Raw genomic sequence first — 16,677 nt, 5'->3', positions numbered from 1 at the left:
AAAGAAACTCAATTAATAAAATCTCCATTCTAGGAGACTTAAACGGAGAAGTGAGACTAGTGCAAGAAACTTTCCTGGCGATAAACTTTGTGATTACATTATCTGCAAAATATTGAAGTTCTTAAAAATTCCCTCTTTCTTTAAATCTGAATATTTTCAGATGGTTTCTCACCATTAAGTATAAACTATGAGCAAGCGGGGGTCAGGATTAATAGCCTAAGGTGAAAATCTATTTATAAACTGTTTAATGAACAAAATTAAAACATTGGTGATTTTTAAGGGTTACCCTGTCCTCTACTGTCAACTACGGGAGTAGACCAAAGCTACAGGAGTAGCTAACAGGAGCAGGAGTACTTTCTACAAACTTAGCTACAGGAGTAGCTAATAGGAGTACCCTCTACAACAGCTACAGGAGTAGCTAATAGGAGTAACAGGAGCAGGAGTACTTTCTACAAACTTAGCTACAGGAGTAGCTAATAGGAGTACCCTCTACAACAGCTACAGGAGTAGCTAATAGGAGTATCCTCTACAACAGCTATAGGAGTAGCTATCTGGAGTTAGTATTTCTTACAACACAGCTACAGGAGTAGTTCTACAACCACAGCTACAGGAGTAGCTACCAGGAGGAGTTAAACTGATGGAAAAATCAAGACGACCTGGAAAATGTAAGAAATGTTTTAAACTTCTTGTAATTCTTATTATTGTAAAAAAACTCCTAAATCTATGCCAGAACAAATTCTGATTTTAATCTACTATAAACATTTTATTCAGGAATTTTATACAGGAGATATTTAAAGGAAAGTTAAAAAAATATTGTAATGTCAATGATCTAATACTTTTATATTTTAGGTTTTTTGACCTTGCTCTGTAATACAATAATTTCAGACTAGTGTCATGCATTTTCATGATCATAAAATGATCCAGTCTTAAAGCAAAAATTATCAAGATTTGATCTCAACCTACCATCAGAGGTGAGATTCAAACACTTTCTCATCACCCATTTCCATCCTCAATCCTCAGCTTTCCGTATCTCTTCTACATCGCACATTTCCAATCCCAATCATCTCACCCTCACTTTCCCAAACATCATTTCCCATAACTTTTTACAATTCCCATCCAGATTTGTAAACCCCTTTTTGGTGTTTTAGTATGATATATATCTTTCCTTGTAAAATATATGATTGAGTTCCTGGAGGAAGAAGATGAAGGAGATGAGGAAAATGATGATGAGAACGAAGATGGAATTTATGAAAGATTTCTTGATTATCTGTCTGGGATGTACCCACCCTGCCCCGAGATACCAGAGTTCACATCCAAGTCTGTTATTTTAATGCTGGCTTACCTGAATTGTTTAAATATTTTTGGAAAATTTAAATAATTAATGTCAAAAATTGTTGCACAAGAAAATTTCAATAGTGAAATGTTCTGCTCATGTATTAGAAAAATACTACATGGAACGAAAAATTTTTACGATCAACTTGCAAATATATTTTTTATATGAAGGGCAGAAGCGGGATAGAAACAAGCAAAGCGAGGAACAATAGAAGCTGCAGACATGATTTCTTCTTTCGACTCTATAAATAAAAATGTAAACCCATATAATGCCTTATTAGTGAGCACAACACAGGAAATCCCTAAAGAGGGTTAAAGAATATGGAATGTCATTAACAAAAAGAATAATAATAGTGCGGAAATGGAACACTTAGTGGTAAGGACTGGAATAACCAATACACTGTATGAACCACATAATATATGAAAACAGTGATAAATGAGAAAATAGTTCCTGGAGGTGGAAGATGAAGGAGATTAGGAAAATGATGATGTGAACGAAGATGGAATTTTTGAAAGATTTCTTGATTATCTGTCTGGGATGTCCCCACCCCGCCCGAGATACCAGAGTTCACATCCAAGTCTGTTATTAAGCATGCAGAGTTTCTCATCAGCCAGATCCTTAGTTACCAGCAGGCCAGTGATGCGGACAAAAAGAAGTATATGGACTCTCCTCTCATTAAGAGAATTTGTGAACTTGCCAGGGTTCAGAAAGCCAGTATAAAAAAGTCCTCTAAGCTTGTAGTTGACAGAAAGCAGTCCCAGAAACCAAAGTTCGAATCCGCCATGATTACTCCATTTGTTTGAGATGGAGTCTTAAGATGACTGATGAGAACACCAGATGGAGGACTATGCTAGGATGGACACTGACAGATAATTTTTTCGTTTAATTACTTAATTAGCGTAAATTTGCTATTTAATGCTGGCTTACCTCAATTGTTTAAATATTTTTGGAAAATTAAAAATAATTAATGTCAAAATTAAGATGAAGGAGATGAGGAAAATGATGATGATGAAGATGGAATTTATGAAAGATTTCTTGATTATCTGTCTGGGATGTCCCCAACCCGCACCGAGATACCAGAGTTCACATCCGAGTCTGTTATTAAGCACGCAGAGTTTCTTGTCAGCCAGATCCTTTGTTACCAGCAGGCCAGTGATGTAGATGAAAAGAAGTATATGGACTCTCCTCTCATTAAGAGAATTTGTGAACTTGCTGGGGTTCAGAAAGCCAGTATAAAAAAGTCCTCTAAGCTTGTAGTTGACAGAAAGCAGTCCCAGAAACCAAAGTTTGAATCCGCCATGGTTACTCCACTTGTTCGAGATGTAGCCTTAAGATGACTGATGAGAACACTGGAGGACTATGCTAGGATGGACACTGACAGATAACTTTTTCAGTTAATTACTTTATTAGCGTAAATTTGCTACTTAATGCTGGCTTACCTGAATTGTTTAAATATTTTTGGAAAATTAAAAATAATTAATGTCAAAAATTGTTGCACAAGAAAATTTCAATAGTGACAAGTTCTGCTCATGTATTGGAAAAATACTACATGGAACAAAAAAGTTTTACAATCAACTTGCACATATATTTTTTATATAAAGGACAGAAGCAGGATAGAAACAAGCAAAGCTAGGAACAATAGGAGAAGCTGCAGACATGATTTCTTCTTTCAATTCCTTATAAATAAAAATTTAAACCCATATAATGCCTTATTAGTGAGGACAACACGGGAAATCCCTAAAGAGGGTTAAAGGATATGGAATGTCATTAACAAAATGAATAATAATAGTGCGGAAATGGAACACTTAGTGGTCAGGACTGGAACATTCAATACACTGTATGAACCCATAATATATTAAAACAGTGATAAATGAGAAAAATAAAGTCTAGGAAAATAATTGGAAAAGTGTACAGTAAAAGATGTTCCAGGGTGACCACTAGCCATCCAAAAAATTCCATACTAAGACACAATGAATGGATCATATAGTACTGGCAGTGCTGATACAGGTTTGAACAATAGCCATAAAGCAACAATGAACGGGAGCATAAAATGATGATACGTACGGTAAAAAAAATGAACAAGAGCATAATACAATAAAGCAATGGAACACAGAGAACTGAAATATAAGTTACATATAGCCCGTACAAGCACTGCCAGATGCAGTATGAGCATACATAGCCCATACAAGCACTACCAGATACAGTATGAGCATACATAAATGAGAACAAATGTATCAATACAATATGATACAACAAGGATGTAACACAGAAAATGGACAGAAAACCTGGTTAAGTCAACCTAGAAAATTTTTATAAATAGATGCACTAGTAAAATCCACCTAAAATAAATTCAAAGATGACATGGATAATATTGATAAATGGAAATCAGGTTAACATTGCAGAATATTGCAGTTACCCTGCTTAAGGAAATGATAAAGGTAGGGGTATATGTTAAAGGAATATACCTTTTGACTCAAGTTCGGTTTGATTCAAATTATGTAACTTTAAATTGACAAATTTGTAAACCCCTTTTTGGTGTTTTAGTATGATATATATCTTTCCTTGTAAAATATATGATTGAGTTCCTGGAGGAGGAAGATGAAGGAGATGAGGAAAATGATGATGAGAACGAAGATGGAATTTATGAAAGATTTCTTGATTATCTGTCTGGGATGTCCCCGCCCCGAGATATCAAAGTTCACATCTGAGTCTGTTATTAAGCATGCAGAGTTTCTCGTCAGCCAGATCCTTAGTTACCAGCAGGCCGGTGATGCGGACAAGAAGAAGTATATGGACTCTCCTCTCATTAAGAGAATTTGTGAACTCGCCGGGGTTCAGAAAGCCAGTATAAAAAGTCCTCTAAGCTTGTAGTTGACAGAAAGCAGTCCCAGAAAAAAAAGTTCGAATCCGCCATGGTTACTACACTTGTTCGAGATGGAGTCTTAAGATGACTGATGAGAACACTGGATGGAGGACTATGCTAGAATGGACACTGACAGATAACTTTTTTGTTTATTACTTAATTAGCGTAAATTTGCTATTTAATGCTGGCTTACCTCAATTGTTTAATTATTTTTGGAAAATTTAAAATAACTAATGTCAAAAATTGTTGCACAAGAAAATTTCAATAGTGACAGGAATATACCTTTTGACTCAAGTTCGGTTTGATTCAAATTATGTAACTTTAAACTGACAAATTGTTTAATTCTTCTTCGGTTAAAATACTGCTTATTTTTTCAACAGTGAAGTTAGATTAGCAAAATGTTTAATCTATCTCAGTTTTTTGTCTACAGTTCAGTTATGGCTCAACTTATTAAACTTTAAATATTGCTTATTTTGTCTATAGTGCAACTTATTAAAATTTAAAAATGGCAAATTGTTTAATTATCCCCGTTTAATACTGCTTAGTGTGTCTACAAATTGTTTTATTATCTCCGTCTAATGCTGTTTATTTTGGCTACAGTTCAGTTTTAGTTCAATTTTAACTTTAAATTAGCAAATTGTTTTTATTATCTCTGTTTAATACTGCTTATTTCGCCTACAGTTCAGTTTTTAACTAAAATATTTAACTTTATATTATCAAATTGTTAAATTATCTCCGTCTAATACTGCTTAGTTTGTCTAAGTTCAGTTTTAGTTCAAATTATAATTTTAAATCAGATCAGAACTTCAATTTAACGAATTGTTTACATAGATTGACAAATTGTTTAAAATTATCTCCATTTGGCACTTTGAATTAGAGCTGTTCATAAACTTGGAATGATTTGAGGTTAATTTGGTTATTAACTTTGGTTAATTATTTCCGACTAGTTTGAATTTAATTAGGTATTAATTATGTTTCTGTCGTCTAGTTGGGTTAATTTGGTGATCAACTATTACTAATTGGTTCCTTTAACATATACCCAAATTAAAAATAGGCATCAAAACTGGCAATGACCATCAAGGATGTCCCAGAGGCGTCCGGAGACAGAGAAATCTTATTAAAGAGAATGCATGAACTGGTCTGTAAGGATGTCAAATTCAATCCGGAGACTAAGCCAGTATCCATTCCAGAGGTAATACAAAGAATCAACGAGAAAAACTTGTTCAAGAACAAGGCCTTCGGATCTAAGCTTAAAGGTGATGTCATCAAGGTTCTACTGACTAGACCATCTAAGGTATGGCAAGCAGTAAAGCTTAAGGAGGAAGGCAAAGATCAGGAAAATGATGCACACCTAGATGAGCTGGTCCATACAAGCAGTGGGATGGCAGATATAATTATCAAGGATAATATATCCACAGAGGAGAAGATGGAGACAATCCTGAATAAATGCACGGAGATAATGGAAAGTGTGGCAAAGGTACACAACAGATTGGATAAACACTTCAGCAAATGCATTGCCGTAGATGGAACTTTAAAACTGCTGCAAAAGTTTGCAGATAGAGTATGTCAGTCTGAGCCAAAGGAAGAGTTCCAGGAACCCACATTCCATAGGCTCCTACTGCGCCACAGATAATCACAAGTTTATTGACTGTACCGCGAAGGAAAGATGTATGAAATGTGGTGGGCTGTTCATTCATAAACAGGACTCGTGCAGCTGGGAGAAGGATTGTAATAAATTCGGAAAACCAGGGCATGCTGCTAGACTCCACGATGTCATGAACCAAGCGGATAGGATCAAAATCATTAACTTCCATGGGATGGAGGTATTCGGACACTTTATGGCTGTAGGTGATCAGCAAAATACTTCAGGAAGTTACTCTGGTCATAGGGGACAAGGACATGTCCTAGGATACGGTAAGAGAGGATGCGGTGGACGAAACTACTAAGACTGCATCGAAACGGATATTGCAATGTAGTATATGAAAAGTTTTATCAAATTGTGCCGAGTATGTAACATATAAAATGAAAACTTGATATAAATCTAAAAATGTGTTTTATGAATCAGTTTAAATATCAGAAAAATGTAAAAATGTGTTTTATCAATAAATGTCAGTGATAACAGAAAAATATATAAATGTGTTTTATCAATAAATGTCAGTGATAACAGAAAAATACATAAATGTGTTTTTATAAATAAAAGCTTAATCCATTTTTTCTATAAACACAGATCTCTGCGCAAGCGGCAGCTAGCTAGACAAATTCAAAAAGTCCCAGTGGAGGAAATGCCAAAAACAATGGTATAGGTGGCGAGAGCCTGGGGTCCACTCAGTTAAATGATACATTTGACTCCCTAGACAGCGTAGACAATGCTCTGCTAGAGCTGACGGCGGAAAGTGTGGAGAAGTCCATAAATCATGTGAAAATAATGGATAGCCTCAAGGCAGGAAAGAAAGCTGGATGAACAAGATAAGAGGCTGAAAAACATCGAGGCCATGCTAAGTAAATTGAGTGTAACTCATGAGCCAAGGCCAGCACTAATGTCCCAAAGTAGTTGTGCTTTGGACTGGTATAGTCCACCACGGACACAAAGCTCAAGCCAAACGGAGAGGTTCAGTCCTGCTGCAGGTCCATCACGAGTAATGCCCCACTGTTTAGCATGCAGCAGAGAAGTGCATGACAAGGAGGATTGTATATTATACAAAACACACAAATGTACTGTGTGCGGCATGATGGGACATTATGAGGGACTACATGCATCACAGAATCAAGCCTTTCAATACAAAATTGTTAAGGAATATGGATGGGATGCTTTCCACCATTTTTATGCATAAATGAATAGAAACAGGCAATATGGTAGTATGCAATATGTAATAAATAATATGTACTATGCAGTTTATATAGAGAAATAAATGTTTTAACCATATACCAAATGCTTATGGAAAACTGTAAAAATAGAGAAATGTTTGAATAACATGTGCCTATGTGACTATTTGGCTAGATTTAGTGCCTGTATGGCTAAATAAATGCTTATGTGCCTGATAGGCTAGAGAATCGCTTATGTGACTAGAGTATGGTGTGTGTGGCAATAGTAATGCTTATGTGACTAGAATATTGCCTATGTGGCTAGAATATTTACTGTATGGCTAGATAAATGCTAATGTGACTAGATTATTGCGTGTGTGGCAATAGTAATGCTTATGTGACTAGAATATTGCCTATGTGGCTAGAATATTGCCAAGGTGGCTAGAATATTGCCTATGTAGCTAGAATATTGCCTAGATGGCTATATGGCTATATTACGGCCCAATTAACTATAGTAGTGCATTTATGGTAATAAAATGGTAATTTAAAGATGCTAGATAATTACCCGGATAACTTATGCAGTATAATGGTAATTTACGGGTGGAAAAAATGGTAACTTAAAATACTAAAATTACGAATTTTTTCAGAAATACAATTTAAAGGTGAGCTAACACCCAAGGGGCAATATGAGGTGATGCAAGGAGGGCAAAAAAGTGAAGAACAGGAAGACAGGAAAAACCGCCATGGACAGACCAAACACTAAAAGTGTGTTATTGGAACTGTAACGGACTAGGTTGTGTGATAAAGCAACAGCAGATCAAGGATGCTATGGAGGAAGAGCGTATAGACATAATGTTTGTAGACGAAACACACTTCAGACAAGGAGCAAACAATGACTTGTCAGTCTTTAAACCTCAATACTATAAGGAGCAGGGATTTGGTGAGAAGAATGGTGGTGGCAAAATGATACTTGTGTCCAATAGAATCAATCACATGCCATGGGTGCCAGATAAGATGCTGACCTGGGTCGAGAATGTTGGATCAGGGATGCGTCTTGCAGTATGTACAGTATACATGGCCACGGGAGTAATAGGAAATACAGCATACCAAGATTGGAATATTTCACTTTACAGATATCTTGCAAATGAGATACGAGCGCTAGAGAGTGAGGGAAATGGTTGCATCCTGATGGGGGACTTCAACGAAAGGAATTGAGGGCATAAACCTGGGATAAATTTTAATGGACGCCAACTACTGAATTTTGACGACAAGAATGACCTGAAAATTCTGAACATAGACAAGAATTTGTGTGATGGAACATTCACCCGTATAACACCAAATTCTAGTAAGATTAGATTATGTACTTGTCACTGAATCTGTGTATCCGCTTATAAATACTATGAAGATGGATGAAGGAGTTGAGCTCCTTGCAGGAAGCAACCACATATCAGTACGTCTAGATGTAAGGATAACAGGAGAAGGTATTGCAGCTCCTGAAACTGCGCCAAAAGGTGTGTTTCTTTAGCAAATCACGGGACAAAAGAATTGCCACTGAGATAATGGACCAGAAAATTGCGGAAATTGATTGGTTGACAAGCACAGCAGGGGAGTGCTTTGCACACCTACAGAAGACTCTAGTGGACGCAAACACAATGGCGTACACAAAAAGACCTAAACCCAGACCAAAATGTGTCCCAAAAAGTATTAAGCAATTGATACGGAGAAGACAACTAGCAGACAAGGAGCAAAAACAGCTGTCAGTAGATCCTGTATGTCGTGTGTTAATGGCCGAAGAATGGACAACCAAGGAACAAGAATCCTTTAAACGCTGCAGATATCAAGCAATGGTACAGTTAGTACGTGAGAAGTCCAGTGAATTTGAGCTCAATAGGAGAACCTTCCAGAGAACTCAATATGACATGAATAAACGACAATTCTGGTCGCTATAGGAGAAGACTGAAAAGAAAAAAGGAAAACTCAATGCACTGAAAGATGCAGATGGCAATCTTCAGACTGACATCAACAAACTATAAGACATTGCCCTAACAAACCTGGCCAAGGGTTTTGTGGAATGGTATCCAAGATATTCGAGTCCCGTGGAGAGCAAATAATCAAGGAGCTTCGTGTACAGAATGAAACAGACTTTGAAGAATGGATACCCAAGGAACGATGGGACAACTGCTATAGAAGTCAAAGAAATTATAGATTCTCACAAGTCAGACAGGGCTCCAGGAGTTGATGGAGTACTTGCGAAAATGCTAAAGCAGGCAAGCGTTGATTTTGTTCAAGTGCTGACGGATCAAATAAACCGACACTAATCAATATGAAAAAACCGTCATTGGAGATTCAGAACAAGAGACCCTTAACTGTTTCGAGTATATTTCTGAGTGTAATAGCTAAGCTCATTAAAAAACTAATAGACCCAATATGCGAGGAGCAAGGGTTCTAGGGGTCTGTCCAATACGGATTTAGGTCTGAGCAGAGCACAACTGACTGTGTATTCATAATCCTTGGAATCATCAGAGAAGCAAGGAAAAAACACAGAACAATATCAATTGCTTTTTGTGATCTTGCAAAAGCATACAACTCGGTATGTCGAGAGCTGCTGTACACAAAACCAAGTAGGATAGGGTTTGGTGGAAAGGTGGTGGGCCTGATCAGGTCCATGTACTATAACGACTGCATTCGCCTAACACTACCTGGTAAATTCTCATCACCTTTGTGGTTCACAAAAGGCGTAAAACAAGGGTGCGCTCTATCGCCAATGCTGTTTGCCTTATATGTGGCTGGACTTGGAAACACACTGCATGCATCAAGACTAGGGGTAACCTAAGGAAATGAGGTAATAACTGCCCTGTTCTTTGCTGATGACTTGGTTATCATCTCATGTACACCCAAGACTGGCATGGACCGTCTTCTTGAAATAGTGGCAAGATACTGCAGTGGTATGCACATGAAACTGGCAGTAACAAAAACCTTTATCTTAACCAGTTCTCAAGATCATACAGACTGGATGTTAGAGGATGCAACCATGGAGGAGGTTCTGGTAGCAAAGTACCTAGGTGTGGATATCCAGATCAAGGGACGCAACATGGTAGGCAACTACGAAGCAACTATTCTTTAACGGGCAAATAGCTACGCCATGTCAATTATGAACTTAACAAGAAGTGGACTAGACAGGGCCCTAATTGCAAGAAAATTGTGGATACACTGCACCATTCCAGGAATCCTGTACTGCACGGAGGCCATGGTGCTATCCAAGACCACTGTGAGGGAACTGGAGCATATACAAAACATGGTAGGCCGATTCATTTTACAAGTTCCTAGTGCAACATCACGCACTTTAGCATGGATGGATGCTGGGCTGATGCCAATGAAGGACCGCACCATGATCCGATGAGCAAACTACATCTGGACTGCAATATGCAAGAGAAACAATCCAATGATACAGGCAGTGATTAAGTTCCAGCTGGAACGACCCACAAACCCATACACCACGGCCTGGATGTCAACCCGGAAGGAAGTAGGAATACTAATTGACTTTCCGACACGCCAATCCCTCAACAAAGCACTGACTAATGTATCAGTAGACTATGTGCTCCAGGTCAAGGCGGATTACACCACAATGAGAGTGAACCACAACCAGATAAGTGGTTTGCCCTTCAGGATCATGTTAACGACTCTGCTGCTAGTGGGGAGTTATGCTGCGTCAGAGGCGGGAATACTCAGTTTCAGTTAGGAAACAGGTATAAGAACCGCTATGCCAAGGCATAGGAGTTGTGCCCACACTGTGAAGTTGTCCATGGTAAGAGAGTGGCTCTGAGAGAGTCTCATGTACTTTTTTGCTGTCCAACTGTTGCATGGCAATGAAGAAGGCTAAAGATGTCTGCCTACAAGGCAAAGGCTGTTGCCAATGGACAAAGAACACCTCAGTCTGTCATCAGAGCTTACTGGGGAGGTGATGACGCTCCAAAAATGGTCTTACTGAAAAGAGGAAGGAGAATGGCCATTGTGATAGAGGCATGGCTCCTGAAAATACTTGAATAACAATAATAATAATAATAATAGTAATAATAATAATAATATGGAGCACAAAAGAGTGAATGAAGCTACCAACCTTGGAATAGTTCTTCTCCTTAGCTTGAACCAGATCTCCCCCTGTCTTCTCAAACATCTTGAAGAGGAATGGGATCTTCCTCGGAGCAAACACGGAGAAGGTGACCCCCCGGTTCTTCATCTCCTAAAATAAATAAAGATCAAAATTTTTGAATGGGATAGCGCTAATCCTACAATAATTACCAATATAAATCTGTTCTTTGTGGAGATAATATTTTTGTGTCTCAGCTGATAAAGATTAAAAAAAACAGGAATAAGGAAAAAACTAATAAACATATTAAGGGAGTGGCAGATCCCCCCCCCCCTCCTTTTCTACAACTGAGGGGGGGGTTACAAACAAAATATATATATTATTTTCCATAAATATCAAAAATTACCTGACACATATCATCTAGGCTCTTCCCTTTGAACTGTGTACACTGCAGTACGGGCATATCGTACATAGGATGGTTTGAAACATAAACAATATGGCAACTGTTCTTTAAACCATCTGTACGCCGGGACTTAAGATTATCAAAAACCTAGAACAAGGTTTGGATAAAGTTAATTTGCAGTGCTTGGTAAAACTTTAATAAAAAACAAGGCACTAAAAACATTATATTGAAACTGCTACTAAAATGATCTAGCAGAACTCATAGTTAAAAATATCAAATATAATTTTATAGATTATAAAATTTAATTCTGAGGCAAGTAAACCATTTCAGTGCATAGTTGAACTTTATGAATTTCCAACATCTTAATTGTGAATGAATACTTTCATCATTAGTTGGATTAAGGTTAAAAGTGTACAGTTGTCATTTGGGCATAAAATTCTTTTAATGAGGGTTTATTTGATATATGACTAATTACCTTAAGAGCTAATGCAATAGCTTCCTGTCCTGATGTATGTGTTTCCCCATATCCTCCACTAAACTCAAGTCTTAAAACAAAATAATAAATTAAAAATCTTTTTTTTGGCAATGAGTTTGGACGTTGGGCCATTGTTTTGTTGGCAAGGGTGGTTGGATGTGGAAATACTATTCTAAATTCAATTAATGCATTTTTCGGGATGAGCTAAATGAAAAACTTTTTGGAAATTTATTGTTATTCTTTTATTTTTATTAAAATAACCTCACACACCACAAAATAGGTTTTATACACGTTTGTAAAACAAAAATACATGCTGTCAAAATGTAATTAAAAAGTTTGAGATTTTAACAATGAACATGAATTAAAAAGAGTATTTTGATTATGATGATAATGATAATTAGAAAAATAGAAAATGCTGTGATAAATATATCAAAGCCTGCACAATAAACAAAAATACGATCGAAAAACAGCCGAACAGTTGTCTTAATTGGTGTTGCGTAATTTTCTTAAAACATCTTGCTTTAGAAAATCGTACTAAATCTTTGGCCTTTACTTACCTATTAGAAGCCACAACAAAAATCAATTATCAGCTAATAAATAATAAGAGATCGCTCTCAAACACAAATTTGCTGTTTTTTCAATGATTAAGCTTTAAATCAATAAAATATTGAGTTCAGGCGTTGTATTGTAAATTAGCGGGTTCTCATAGATAAGTACCAACCCCCGGTAACTTTCAGGGGCTTTGTTGACTGATTATCATTATTATCAAACACCTAACACCATACCTGTCATAGGTGTTTATTAAACGTTTTGTAGAAGTGAACGGACCATGGATTCTTGCTGCAGGTTCAGGAAGGCAGTCTGACGCCTTAAAAAAATAGACATTTTTTTATCCACAAAAAGTTTTTAAATTGTACAATGTTTAACATTATATTAAATGGTATAAGTTTGCAAAGTTATACTGTACAACTGTACACTTACAGATGTACAACTGTGCATGTTGACATTGCCTGGTATAAGTGGTTACTGTGTATGTTCTTTATACTGAAAACTATACAACCTGGATAGTTATACATGTACAATTGTACAAAGAGTATGTTTAGTTTACATGGTATGAGTTAGTACAGCTTACACTTAAACTGTAAACTGTCAATATTTACCTAGAATGGTGTGCGAATGTAAATTATTCTGTACATGTTTACCTTGAATGGTATGAGTGTTTAGTACTATTCTCTAAACTGTACAACTGTACATGTTAACCTTTAATGGTATGATTTTATAGGTTGAGCTCTTCCCTACACCGTACAACTGTACGTACATGTTTACCTTGAATGGTATGAGGGAATAGGTTAAATTCTTCTCTATACTGTACAATTTTACAACTGTCCATGTTTACCTTGAATGGTATGAGTGTATAGGTTGAACTCTTCTCTACACATGAGAAATCAAGATCTGTAGGAGGTCCATCATTAAAATGTTCAAGCATCGGGAGAATATAATCATTTCTAAATATTACGTATCATCTATATTGATCTGTATTTTTCATCTGTATATAATATATATATATACTTTCTGTATGTCCTGTCAAAACGGCTGAACCGGTTGTGCCCAAATTTTATGTGGGACCTCACATGACCCTGGGGGGAAAATTGGATTTTTTTTAGTTAAAATGCGCCAATTAGAAAAGAAATATCCGCCAAAATTTGAAAATGATTCAAAATTTCCGACTTAAAGAGCCACAGTTAAAAGCAATAAAAAAATGTTTACAGAGAGCGCCTTAAAAGCCGGTTCAATCCTTAAAGCGGAATAAACTAATATTTTTCATTTATTCGCGCAAATATTTTCATGGAAGAAAAAATATTTCCAATAATATTTTATAAAAAGACAACATTTAATTTAATTGAATATAATAATAAAGAGTTTAAGTAAACGTAAATACTCAAAAACTTTCTATCGTACTTTACTATAGAAAATAATACTTATTTATTGAATGGTTTTAGGTTTAATTCAAATTCATACTTTGAAAAATATTTTAGAAACATTGAAAAAAAATCCGCGAAACCAATTTTTTTTAAACTTATCAAAACTTGAATGAGAAATAACAAAAAATGTAATGTTCCAAAAATATTTTCGAATTTTTGTATTACATTGTTTTTATGCCTTAAATTAAAACAAAATAAAATTTTTGAAAATTATGCCCACAACATCGAGAATTCCAGTTTTTTTGCTTACCCTGGACATAGAAACATTAGATAGCATCAATGTTGCTAAGTTAATATAGGCGCTAGCCATTACCCCAAGTATACTTATATAAACTTAATAAACAATAAACTGAACAAATCAAATCTTCTGAAAATTAAATGTTTTCTTAAAAATACGGAAATGAAAAGGTTTAAAGATTGTGAATTTTAGATGAAATTTGTTAAACTCCTAAAATAGATAAAGATCAAAATTTTTGAATGGGATAGCGCTAATCCTACAATAATTACCAATACAAATCTGTTCTTTGCGGAGATCATATTTTTGTGTCTCAGCTGATAAAGATTAAAAAAACAGGAATAAGGAAATTAGATGAAATTTGTTAAACCCAATTAAATGAAACGTTTTTACTTCTGAAAGTAAGTTTTTTTACCACAATCTATCCTCATTAGAAGAAATTACTCTCCATAGACCGTGTAACTAATAATGGAATCCTAAACATTTACTCCTCAATGACAACACAAAATATGGCTAAAAATATAATTTATTTACAAATATAAACAAAAACAAAAGACTATGATAACACAATTTTTTAGATCGGGCAGTGAGACTTTATAACTCAACAATGCTTGATTTCGATATCCACTGTGAAATCTTTTAATTTGAGGTTAAACTGTTTGTTCCAGGGATTCAAACACCTCTGATTTGTATTTTTAGATTTCCGATTATTAGAAGTTGGCTCCTAGCACGATGTTCTCATTGTAATAATGATGACGAAGAAAATGGAATCTATCACCAACAGGAATCCTAACGTCGTCTTCGTTTCTGTAACAATCTTCGCTCTTCCTTGTGCTGGTCTCCCAGCTCTCAAGGTTAAAGGATAAACAGCTCTCGGGGTATGATATTGAACCGCTCAAGGATGGTATTGGTAGAATCTTCTCCCATGATGGAGTACGCTTGGTCCGGGGGGCCCTATATTGGAGGTACAGCATGTACGCTACTATACACAGGACCAGGATTATTAAGACTGCTGGCAGACCAACAGTGCTAACATAAAAGCATGGTACACAGGGTTTCATGTTGTTCTTCTAATTGATGTACAGCTCTGCAAGTGCTATAAAGTTAGACTGGTTGAGTTCTGAATTAACATGGTTTTTATACAGGTGGATGACGGTCACCGTATTCAACCATACCAAGCTACCATGTCCCACGACAGAGTAGTATACTGCGAGCGGTGACCACGCCCCCCCCCCCCCAATGAGTGCCTTCCCAGCCCCCCCTTTTGAGGTCAGTGTGACAACTTGGTACGTACTACCACGGTCAATTAATAAACTGCACTCTATTAAATTCCCCCTCCACCCCCCTCTCTCGCCTCCCCTTCCTATACTCTCCTCCTCCCTGGCCTCGTTCTCAATTTCAGCCCAAATTTTATGAAACTTGACAACCAAATATAATACTTTTTGTTTTGTTTTTTCTTTCTGTTAAAAAATCTGTATAACCCCACATGCCGTTAACGTCACCCAATCCAATTTTATTGAGTTTCTATGTAGAACATAAAAAACAAAAACCAGAGTCCGAATTTAATAAATTAAAGTCGAGTCTCAAATCCCCCAAAAACCGGTTTCAAATATAATACAGTTTTAAGCGAAACCAACCATATTTGAACCGCGGCTTAAATTTAAGCCGCAGGTCAAATTCTTTTAATTTGGCCTCAGGACGTTTTGCCACCCGTTCTTTCTTTCTTCCTTCCTTTCATTTCATTTCTGTGTAGTATGTACATTGCACAATTGCTGTGTTTCCTGTTTATTTGACTACTTTCAATCATAACTCGAGTCTAAAAGTCGTCTTCTATACCATAGTTTATTGGCTCCCCTGTATGAATAAAACTTACTTGATAATATTTCTAGATGCCCCGGCCTGGGCAGTGTTTTCTACACACAATACCACGTCTACACTCTCTCCTGCAACCATTCTACAAGGTCATTTCTGAAAATACCATTTTAAAAAAAGTTTTCAGTGATATTTTTGACCCGAAGAAACTGTTTTGAACTGTGGACCGATTTGGCAAAAAATGTTTTTTTTCGGGTAAATTTTGGGACCCCAGGAAAGGTTTATGGATGGTAAGAACTTAAGGTTATGCTCCAAAAACGTTTGATATTTATTTTGGAAATCCACCTAGGAAATCCACCTAGGAAATCCACCTAGGAAAACAGAAAAATCTGCGAAATAATCCAAGAAACTTATTTTGTTATCGGAAAACCTTGAAATTTTTAACAGTTAACAATTTAGTTCACATAAAATTTAAAATAAAGTAACTAACTAATCTTAAAAAAGAAAATGAGTTTGGATATATTGTGATAAGGCATAAGATAAGTATGATGAAAAAAGGGGGAAAAACTCGCGGCTTTCTAGTTTTTGCCATATCAGTCCAGATAAACTGTCATATATATTATTCACTCTTTTATCTTAAACAAAGGAATTGAGTTTTCTAATCCCTTAATATCTTTGCAACCTG

General features: G+C 36.2%; 2 protein-coding genes and 1 long non-coding RNA gene across 5 annotated transcripts in view; 1 reads left to right on the top strand and 2 right to left on the bottom strand.

The window, feature by feature from the left end:
* Window positions 1-6,966, bottom strand: part of LOC111706796 (protein arginine N-methyltransferase 9) — a 33,551-nt gene extending 26,585 nt beyond the window's left edge. For both annotated transcript variants that reach the window (XM_023479735.1, XM_023479736.1), the window contains exons 1-2: window positions 6,957-6,966; window positions 2,977-2,981 (exon numbers count right to left, since the gene is read on the bottom strand). The gene's annotated coding sequence lies outside the window, so the exon portion shown is untranslated. The remainder of the gene's footprint in view (window positions 1-2,976; window positions 2,982-6,956) is intronic.
* LOC111706798 (mediator of RNA polymerase II transcription subunit 25) overlaps window positions 1-16,222 on the bottom strand; it is a 26,994-nt gene extending 10,772 nt beyond the window's left edge. Inside the window, exons 1-6 of the mRNA XM_023479737.1 lie at window positions 16,054-16,222; window positions 13,360-13,468; window positions 12,749-12,831; window positions 11,964-12,033; window positions 11,492-11,635; window positions 11,116-11,238 (exon numbers count right to left, since the gene is read on the bottom strand). Of these exons, the coding sequence (XP_023335505.1) occupies window positions 11,116-11,238; window positions 11,492-11,635; window positions 11,964-12,033; window positions 12,749-12,831; window positions 13,360-13,468; window positions 16,054-16,133 (609 nt within the window). The 5' untranslated portion in view covers window positions 16,134-16,222. The remainder of the gene's footprint in view (window positions 1-11,115; window positions 11,239-11,491; window positions 11,636-11,963; window positions 12,034-12,748; window positions 12,832-13,359; window positions 13,469-16,053) is intronic.
* Window positions 21-971, top strand: LOC111706803 (uncharacterized). Of its 2 annotated transcripts, none has more exons than XR_002766315.1 (2): window positions 21-665; window positions 886-971. It is a non-coding gene; the product is annotated as an uncharacterized LOC111706803 (long non-coding RNA). The 2 variants fall into 2 exon arrangements; XR_002766314.1 differs by having other exon boundaries at window positions 850-971.
* Window positions 16,223-16,677: the final 455 nt, after the last annotated feature.

This window comes from Eurytemora carolleeae, unplaced genomic scaffold, assembly GCF_000591075.1.
Source record: "Eurytemora carolleeae unplaced genomic scaffold, Eaff_2.0 scaffold163, whole genome shotgun sequence".
Classification (NCBI taxonomy): Eukaryota; Metazoa; Arthropoda; class Copepoda; order Calanoida; family Temoridae; genus Eurytemora; species Eurytemora carolleeae.
Note: the sequence above shows the minus strand (reverse complement) of the source record. Positions and strands in the feature narration are given on the sequence as shown.